A 10,312-nucleotide genomic window follows, 5' to 3' on the forward strand; every position below is an offset into this window, starting at 1 on the left:
ATGTACAAATCTTGTAAACTTTTGTTAAATGTATCTCTCATTTTATTTTTTATGCAGTTGTAAATGGAACGGCTTAGCTTCATAAGGGTGGGACTATATATATAAATTTATTTCTTTCTAGGATTCCTACATAGCAAATACACTAGGTTTATATTTGCTACATTGATCTATCCACAATTCTTCCCACCCCCGTGTCATAAGAAACCAAGACCCAGCTTAAGCCATCTGAACACCTATGTGGAAGTGAGAAATGAGACCTTTGGGTGGGGTTTGTGTAGATGATACTGAGATCTTATTCAGGATGGCTTCATCTTAATTTCTTTTAAACAATCCTTTCAGAGTACATAGTCAGATACATTAGGAAAATGCTGTTTTGATGTGCGGAGGAGCTAAGACTATAATTTTCAAGTAATTTCTAGTGAGAGTGTTGTACTTGAAACATAATTTGCATCAATCTTTGAAGATTTATGTTTCAGGAGCTTTGAGTAAATAATACCTGTCTTTATTCAATAACTACAACTAAATGCTCAAGCAACATGTAAGAGTTTGAGCAAACTGCTCCCGCCCCGTAGTGCTGGTTGGTTGCAGCTGTAACTGGAGTCAGCGCTTACCTCGCCCAGTACACTTGTGCTGATCTGCTCAAAACAGTTCGTCCAACAGTTTGTCGGTAGTCTTTTAGACAAAGCCATAAAGCATTGATTTAAGGTTGCTGGAATGTAATCTATTCTTATTAATATTAAGTAAGCACATATTGAGTACTTACTGTATGTTGGGAATTGTCCCTCAGCCTCACATGAATATTACTTCTAATAAAACCTCTCATATTTCCCTGTTATTTGCACTTTACAGATAAGGAGACTGAGGATTAGGTCTTCTCTCTTTTGGGGGGAGCTCATTATCAATGATGGGAAGTTGTAAGGAAAAAGATATTGATTCATCCAGAGAAAATATTTTTCTGAGATTCAGTATTGAAGAAGGTAACCACTGAAGAGGGTGATCATTGTTTGAGTGAGACGAGCCCCGGGTTGTACGGAGTCAGCATCCCTGTCCTGGACGCTGCACGTGTAGAGCTGCGTGGTGGGTGAGGCGGCGCGGCCGCGCAGGGAAAGCGGATGCCGGGCCGTTGGGCTGTGCTCAGGCCCGGTGGGGCTTTCTCCTAAGAGCAGTGGACCGTCATTGACAGATTTTAAGTAGGCTAGTGCGATGCTCTCGTAGATCACTTTTGTCTTGTAGAATGCTTAGAAACATTTAGAAGGCTCGGCAGGAGGTGATGTGATGAGTCAGAGTAGGGTGGCTGCGAGGTGTAGCAGTGTTCAATTTTCAAGTGATTTTCAGTCCCAGGTTTGTGGCTCAGTAGCCGTGTCACTTTGGATGACACACCCAAGGAAGTGAAACAATTTATCTAATCAATAGAAGCAGTGATGTACCGAACTCCCAGGACTGCTGTGTAGATCCAGTGAGATAACGTGTGCACAGTGTGCAGCATGGTCCCCAGCACAGAGTCAGTGCTGAGGGAGTGCCAGTGAGTACCTGGTAGGACAGGTGTGGGTGGTGGATCTCGTTGACTGAGGAAATTTGCCCCTGAAGGAGGGGTCTTGTCACATCTGTGAGTGATTGGCCTGAGCTGGGAGAGGCAGGGAGACCTTGCCCCCGACCAAGGGCCCTGGGCAGGATGGCTATGGGAGGAACACCGTGAAGTTAGCTCTTTGCAGGTGGAGTTGGAGGTGCCCTTGAGACATCTAAGTGCAGTGTCACAATCACAGAAGTGGTCTGGTCCCGGGCTGTGCATTTTCCTGATGAGATATTGATCTCTGAACGCGAAGACATACTTTACAGGACAAGTGAATAGTAGTATCATCTCTCATCAAAGCTCACATCTCTTTATTCATCACTCACTTTGCTAATTGGGTACTTACAGAACACACTTCACTGTCCTCCCCTGGGCTCAGGCTCCACAGAAAAGAGCTGGTGAGTCTCCCTCTTTTCCAGAAGAAGACACACTTAGCTGGTAGACTTCTATACCTCGCCAGACTTAGAATTTTAGGTTGTTGATTTAATTCTATTTTCTGTTGGTCATCTCCTGACAGGAGAGACGTTTTACCTCATGGTCAGGTTTCAATTAGCTGTTACTGAGAATTGCTGGTCTGATCCATAGTGTATTTATTCTATTAACTTTGTAGAGTACTTATCATTTTTCTGTCTTTGCTCTTTAATTTTGTTTGCCCCTTCAATTTTCTATCTTATTTGGGACCTTATTTTATTTTTTAATTAAAAAATGTCTATTAGCAGTTAACAAAACAAAAGCAAAGAAAAAATGCACATGATAGCTAAATTTAGAAAATATCTTGTGTGTTTTCTGTCTCAGCAATGGAGGGTTCTAGAAACTCGTGAAAAGCTTCATTACATAAGTTCCTTTAAATTCTGATTAAGAAATAAAACCTTCCTTCCTCATCTTTCAAGCTGCACAGCTAATTGTCAAGAAAGTGAGGGGAAATTCTCAGAAGCCAAGACAAACCAGAAAGCAGGGATTCTGGGAGATACGTGAGCCTTAGAAGCCCTGGGGTGCCGGTTGGCTCCTGAACTGAGTTTCAGTTGCCCTGGCAGGAGGGCAGGAGGTGAGCCTGTGGCCTCTCACACTGGGAGTTGGATGGCTGTTCTTATATAAGGCCAAACACATCCTGAGAATCCTGCTTTATAAAAGGTTGAATTAGAAAGAAAAGAATAAAAGCATTCCTCAAGGCAAGGAAGTAAGGAAAGTAAAATTTTTTGGAAGCGGGAAAAATAACATATCCAAAGTAAGGATTTAGTTTAAAGCTGTTCTGGCATGAGAGTGACCACAAACCCATGGCAGAAAATCACAGCTCCTCCCGGAAAGAGAAGGTGTGTTTTGAATGAATCAGTGGACAGCCATTCTGAAAAAGGCCTCCAGAGTCTTCTGGATCAAGATACTGGACTCAAACACCTCCCTTCCATGGTCTCATTTAAATAACCAGAAAGGTTTTAAAGGAAAGAAGCCATAATCATAGTTCTATTTATTGACATTACTTTATGCTAGGAATTCAAAGGTGACTATGGAGTTGTCTCCTCTTTTATGGACCTTACTTTCTATTTGACATAGTTGGGGAACTTGGTGGAGGGTGGTGTTAGTATGTTGCAATTAACCAGGAGAGGAGTTTAAGAAAGCAGTGAAGGGTTGGTGACATTTTTTGCTGAGGACAGTCCTGTTCTGTTGGCTTGTAATTACAGGCTCGTTGAGTTGTCACTGGAGGGAATTAATCTTAAGGAATTTGGACTTAGCTCAGGCCTCTTCAGAATGGACAAGTGAACCTGGAGAAAGACAGTCAAATCTGTGCAGACATTGAAGTTCACTTCAACATGTGGTATCCATGAGCCAAAGATAGGACTAGTAGGCAGCACTTCTTGAGGACAGAGGAGTGGTTTTTAAGGTTCTTCAAGAATGAATCCCAAGGTACCGGGATGGCCAGTTGTCAAACTGTGACTTTGCTCTTTGGACGGTGTATCCACCAAGGGTATTGGCCGTTTATAAGTTTCCATTTCTCCTTAATACATGTCAGTTTATGAGGACGTGGGCATAAACGTTTCACACCTTGTCAAGGTGACTTTGGGTACCTGCCTAGAATCATGGGCACAGTTGCGGCTGCGTCATACATCTTGCCGCACATCCCGCTCCCCGGCTCCGTGATCACGGCAGAGTGGTTCCTTATTGAGCTGTCCATCTCCTCTGTGACATTGTAACCAAACAAAAGATTGGAGAGTATTAGCTTGGCTTTTTTCTTTTCTAACATTCCCTTCAAATTATGGTGACTGATAGTGGACCCAGTTACGTTTGCAGATGATTTACAAGTAGGGCTGTCAGTACAAACCTTGTAATCCCCGCTGTGTGATCTAGAGAAGAAAGTTACACTCTTTCCAAATTGTTTTGATGCACTTATGTGGGAAAATGATGTATGTTTGAATATGTATTTCCTCTCTTACTCATCATGGCTAGAGATGAATATTTGTAGACATGGAATGAGTACTCTGTATTTGAACTGTATGGTCCCCTAAATTCTCCCCAGCTTTTTAAAGTCATCACTGGAGTGCTACCTCCAGAGTGCCGCAAAGCATCCAACACTGCCTGCTCTTCGGACACTGTAAGTTTCCAAGTTGGAGAAGGCTGCTGGCTGGTGAGGCAATCTCTCGCACATCTCTGGTTGGGTGATGTGAGCTGAGAACACAAGAATTGGCAGACAGTAACTAACCACGATCACGTCCATTTCTGGAACACTCATGGAGGATTTTACACCTATGCTAGTGGAATACGTTATTTCATTTAGTTTTCCCAAAAATCATAATTAGATTTTATCACCTGTATTAAAAAGGAAACTGTCAAAGCGAGTGACGTGCAGACTTTGGACTGGAACACGGGTCTTTCTGATCCCTGTCTCTGTTCCCTCCCCGGCCTATCCTTGCAAATGACCAGGAGACTCTTCCTCTGTCTTGAGTTTCCCTCTGATGTTACCGCTCTCTTTGTTTCTAAGAGAGGAAAACAAGTCTAAACTTACTTTCCAGTTGGAAATGGAATGGAGAGTTAACGTTGGAAGCCGGGAGAATCTGTCCTGTGATGAAGTGGTCTCCGAGCCACTTCCACTGGGATGTCACATCACTGTCTGGGCCCCTTGCTCAGCCTGTGCACAGGTGACAGCGCAGTTGTGCCGAGCAGTCCTCCCGGACAGGGCAGTGGGTTGGAAATGAGTTTGGGGATTTGGTTTCATTACACAAGTTCCTGAGGGCCTTGACCTGGCACTTCGAGTGGGAGCATTCCCTGTCCCACAGACTGTGCTCTGGGCCCGTGCAGACCTGACGTGGCCTCAGCCTGAGTCTCAGGGCCCGTGGTGATGAGGAGCATTTTAGCCCAGGGTCTGCCGGAGGCTCTGAGACTACTGGGCTGTGGGACTTTGTCCAGGATGATAATAATTCCTCCCCGAGTTTCAGATTTCCTTGCCTGTGAGCCGGGGTAGTAGTTGTTTCTGAGATGATTGTAATGATTCAGTAATGGGCGCAGCGTGTGCTGACAAGTAGCTGGGTGCTTTAGGAGCAGAAGTCGCAATCACTCTGTCAGCCTCTCCCTGTGCGCTCTGTGCTTTGAGAAGTTGTGTGTTTGGTGAAAGTCCCGCCCAGACCCTAGGGTCTAGATGAACTGTTGTTCCTTTACTTTCCCTTCCTTTTCCTCTTTCCCTTCTCTGTGTCCCATGTTTAGGTAGCAGATTCCTCTATTTCAGGGAATACGGGCTTTTCTAGTAAAGGGACAGGTGGAATGCGGAGAGGTGGGGCCCAGAGGGGGTCTGGAGTGTCTGCACAGTGCTGCTTCCCTGCGTTTCTGCATCTGGTCCCATCAGTGCACTAAGTCAGCCTTCCTCTTCCTTCCTGTGTCATCGGGTCTCTGTTTTAAGGGAAAACCATTTTTATGGGTCTTTTTTCACTTACGTGTTTCATTCAGATGCTTGTTGCTTTTCTCCCTGTGCTTCAGCATTCCGAGGAGAAAATTCAGCCGTGCAGCATCCTCTCCGAGCTCTACGAGTTGATCGGCTTCCACTGCAAGTCCACCTTCTTCAAGCGGGTGGCCCCCTTGCGGCACGCGGCCCCCGGCATCCCGGAGCCTGGCGGGAAGGCCTGCTCCCGACTCCTCCTGCAGACGCTTCCTGGCTACAGTCTGTCACTGGACTTGCAGGACTTCAGCAAATGTGTTGGAACTAAAACATTGCTTCAGCCCCATTAACCATGCCTGGTTTGGGCCCTGCTGTCCTGCCTCATCAGGGTGAATCTTGATTCATTTAGAACAGGGCTCAGCCGACTTTTCCTTTCAAGGGCTTGGGGGTAAATATTTCAGGGTCTGAAAACCTCCTGATCTCTGGTGCAGCTGCTCAGCTCTACTGTTTAGATGCCAGAACAGCCAGATAGTCCACACACCCATAGAGCTTTATTAACAGCGGTGGCTGGGGCTGGATTGGGTGTATGAACTGCAGTTTGCCCCCACAGCCTCCTCAATATTGACACCTGCACCAGAGTGTACATTTGTGACAATGGGTGAACCTACACTGACATGTCATCATCACCCATAGCCCATAGTTGACACTAGGATTTACACATTGTGTTGTGCACTCTGTGGGTTTGGACAGATGTACAATGACATGTATCCACCATCACAGCATCATACAGAGTCGTGTGTCTTAGTGACCTTAAAATGCTCCGTGCTGCACCTCATTCATTGCTCTTTCCCCTCTAGCCTCTGGCAGCCACTGATCTTTCAGTCTCTGTGTTTTTCCCTTTCCCAGAACACCATACAGTTGGAATCAGACAGTTGCTGAAACTTCCCAGATTGGCTTCTTTCACTTGGTAATATGCATTTAAGGTTCCTCCATGTCTTTTCATTCCTTGATAACTCATTTCATTTTAGCACCAAATAATAGTCCATTTTCTGGCGGGACCACAGTTTATTTATCCATTCACCTACTGAAGAAGAGCTTAGTTGCTTCTGAATCCTGTTGAGTATGAATAAAGCTGCTATTAACATCTGTATGCAGATTTGTGTGTGAACATAAGTTTCCATTTCATCGAGTAAACACCAAGGAGCACAGTTGCCGGATCATATGTTAGAATTACGTCTAGCTCTGTAAAAAATTGCCAGACCGTCTTCCAAAGTACCTGGGCCATTTTTCATTCCCACCAACAATGCATTATAATTTCTGGTGCTCCACATCCTCACCAGCATTCGGTGCTGTCAGTGTTCTGCATTTTGGCAGTTCTGACAGGTGTGCAGTGGTATCTCGCTGTTTCAGTCTGCATCCCCTTGATGACAGGTGCTGTGGAGCATCTTTCCAAAGGCTTCTTTGGCATCCAGATTTCTTCTTTGATGAGGTGTGTGTTCAGGCATTTTGCTCATTTTTTAATCAGGTTATTCATCCTTCTTGTTGAGTGTAAAGAAATTTTGGTATATTCTGGATTTCAGCCCTTTATCAGTGTGTCCCTGCCCTTCACCTGTAGCACCGGAGTTGTCCTTTGGGTCTCAGTGGAGTGTCAGATCTTCAAAGAGATTCCCTGTCTTCCCTCAGCCTAAATACTGTCCTTGTATTTTTCACTTTCAGTGACTCATTTTGTTCTTTTTAAATAGCATTTCCCATAATTTCTAAGTATATTAAAGACAAAAGGGCAATGATTGAACACCGCCTGCCCCACCAGGCTGTGTGCCCTGTGAGAGCAGAGGCCCTGTCCCCACTCACCGTTTCCCATGACAGCACATGGCACATGTCCATGTAAAAGTGTGTAACGTGGGGCCAAACCTGATGAGCAGCTATGACGACATGTGTTGTCTACCATTTATTGAGTAGACTTTGTTTCTGATCTTAATTATTAAATCATATGAATGAAACTTGGTTGTTTTGAAAAATAAAACAACAAAGCACACCTCAATGTGATTGGTAATTTCTACTTAGATTTCTGACCCAGGAGGGGATGTTCACCATCATTTTGTGGAGGAGGTTGGGAAGGTAAAGTAAGAGAGTGAGATCAAATAAAGTAAAAATGATAACAGTCAGTTGGCTTTATTTTCACTGAAATAAAAGTTATTTTAAACCCTATCTCAGCTGTTGTCCTGTTGTTTTAAACATTTCTCATAGAATTAAATGGAAGCCCACTAAACCCTGAAAGGGAAACTGTGTGCTCAGGTCCTGAAAATTGTTTATGTCTATTTCTTGAGATACAAATTTCCCTGCTGGTTACAGAAATACGAGGCGGGAACACAACAGTGCACTGCATGTGTCTGCCGGCTTCACGGGCTGCTCAGTGTCAATTTCATTTTCTTGGGTTGCAGTTTAGGACGGATTTCCATGAGAAATATTGCTCAGACTTTTCCTGAATGAAGGATTGAATTTTCCACAGGAAATATTATGAAACAGAGTGACAAGGCACAAGGGTTTCCCATAAAGGAATAGTTGATATAATAAACTCTCACTATGGTGAATATTTTTAATAAAAGCAAGTTGAAAATTTTATCACTAGGTCAAATGGCACAAATGCGTCTGAAGAAAAAAGATTCAAATTTTATAGAAGAAGTGGTTTGAATCAAGTAGAAATTATGATTTCTACACTATTTGTTGTAAGAACTTATACTCAGTCTTATCATAATTGCCGGTGGTAGGAAGTGGATCATTATTTATTTATTAAAAAAAATTCACAAGGTGCTATTTGCCCCATTCTTGATGCGGGAGTCCTGTGGCTAGTTCAGTTGGGACATTTAGGAAACTTAGCTAGGTTTTCCGGACATTGATTTCAGCCACTTTATATTTACTACAATCTCTTCTTTTGTGTCGGCATATGGTCCATACATAAATATGGGGAGGAACAACCTCCAACTCGGTTTTACAGTGAAAACGGCAGGCACTTCAAACCGGCACTAGGAAACAGACTGAGAAACCAGAGTAAGGGTTTCTCCTGCAACCCGTTCCCTTTGTGCTGGATGAACGAACGTCTCTCCACATGCTCAGTTCTGAGAGATAAGTGTGTGTGAAAGCCGTCCTTCACCTAGCTTGAAGGGAACACAAAGTTTCTTTTCAGTTGCCAACTCCACTCCATACATATATATGGGGAGGTACAAGCTCCAACTCGGTTTTACAGTGAAAACGGCAGGCACTTCAAACCGGCACTAGGAAACAGACTGAGAAACCAGAGTAAGGGTTTCTCCTGCAACCCGTTCCCTTTGTGCTGGATGAACGAACGTCTCTCCACATGCTCAGTTCTGAGAGATAAGTGTGTGTGAAAGCCGTCCTTCACCTAGCTTGAAGGGAACACAAAGTTTCTTTTCAGTTGCCAACTCCACTCCATACATATATATGGGGAGGTACAAGCTCCAACTCGGTTTTACAGTGAAAACGGCAGGCACTTCAAACCGGCACTAGGAAACAGACTGAGAAACCAGAGTAAGGGTTTCTCCTGCAACCCGTTCCCTTTGTGCTGGATGAACGAACGTCTCTCCACATGCTCAGTTCTGAAATTTAAGTATTTATAAAACCCGTCCTTCAACTTGCTTTTTGGGAACACAAACTTTCTTTTCAGTTTAAAGCTACACATTTGGAGTGACTTTCGTACATCTAGCACAATTGAAACTTGTTTCTGGTGGAACCCTCACCCTGCTTTCTCAGACTTTTTCTTAGTGCCGATTTTAATTTCCTGCGATTTTCAATATTAAACAGATTTGGAGCTTTTACCTCCCCTTATATATATTTGTAGTCTAGTTTCCAAATGAAAAGCATCTTTTTTCCCACAAAGCTTGGTGGTTTTTTTTTCACACACACTTCTCTGTAATAATTGAGCATGTTTATTGTCATTCGTCTATCTAGCATTAAGTGAATTTTTGTCAATTTTTACACTTACTCTTGTTTCTGATTATGTTTCCAAAACTGCTTAGACGTTCATGCAGTTTTCACTTTAAATCGATTTCGAGTTATTACCTCCCAATACATATCTATAGAGTTTTTTTCCAGTAGAAAAAACTATGTGTTCACAACATGCTTTGTGATTCACGGATTTCACACAAACTTTATTCTCAGGGTTCAGCATTTGAACAGACGTCCTTTCATCTAACCTAAAGTGACTGGGTTGTAGTTGATTCACTTACTCTGGTTTCTCAGTATGTTTTTTGTGTCAATTTGAAGTTCATGCGATTTTCACTGTAAAACAGGGTTGAGCTATTTCCCCCATATATATGTATGTAGATTGTTTTCCCAGTGAATTAAACTCTGTGTTCCCTTCAAGCTATTTTATTGATGGCTTCCGCACAGTCTGAACTCTCAGTACTGAGCAAATGGAGTTACGTTTGTTCATATAGGATAAAAAGAATAGGTACCACTAGAAACTCATACTCTGTTGTCGCAGTATATTTAATATTTTTGGTTTGAATTTCATGATGTTTTCACTGTATAACCTAGTTGAAAACTGTACCTGCCAATGTATATTTATGTAGTGTGTTCCTCACTGTAAACAAACTATTTGATCCCGAGAAGATTTGTGATTTTCGGCTTTCACACACATTCAATTTTTGAAACTGAGTATATGAGGTGGGATTCGTTCATCTAAACTAAACAGAATGGATTCCTGTAAATACACTTACTGTGGGGTCTGAATATGTTTCCTAATTCCGGTTTGAAATTGATGCATTTTTCACTTTAAAACCAATTTGGAGCTAGTACCATCCCGTATATATATATATACAGTGTAGTTTCCTGCTGAATAAAACTTTGTTTTCCCAAAAAACTAG

At 43.0% G+C, this 10,312-nt stretch overlaps 1 protein-coding gene across 1 annotated transcript in view; it reads left to right on the plus strand.

The window, feature by feature from the left end:
• The window catches only part of LOC140686864 (trafficking protein particle complex subunit 9-like), a 146,516-nt gene extending 140,459 nt beyond the window's left edge, over positions 1-6,057 (plus strand). Inside the window, exon 3 of the mRNA XM_072942040.1 lies at positions 5,531-6,057. Coding sequence (XP_072798141.1) covers positions 5,531-5,779 — 249 coding nt within the window. The 3' untranslated portion in view covers positions 5,780-6,057. The remainder of the gene's footprint in view (positions 1-5,530) is intronic.
• Positions 6,058-10,312: the final 4,255 nt, after the last annotated feature.

Source organism: Vicugna pacos, chromosome 18, assembly GCF_048564905.1.
Source record: "Vicugna pacos chromosome 18, VicPac4, whole genome shotgun sequence".
Taxonomy (NCBI): domain Eukaryota; kingdom Metazoa; phylum Chordata; class Mammalia; order Artiodactyla; family Camelidae; genus Vicugna; species Vicugna pacos.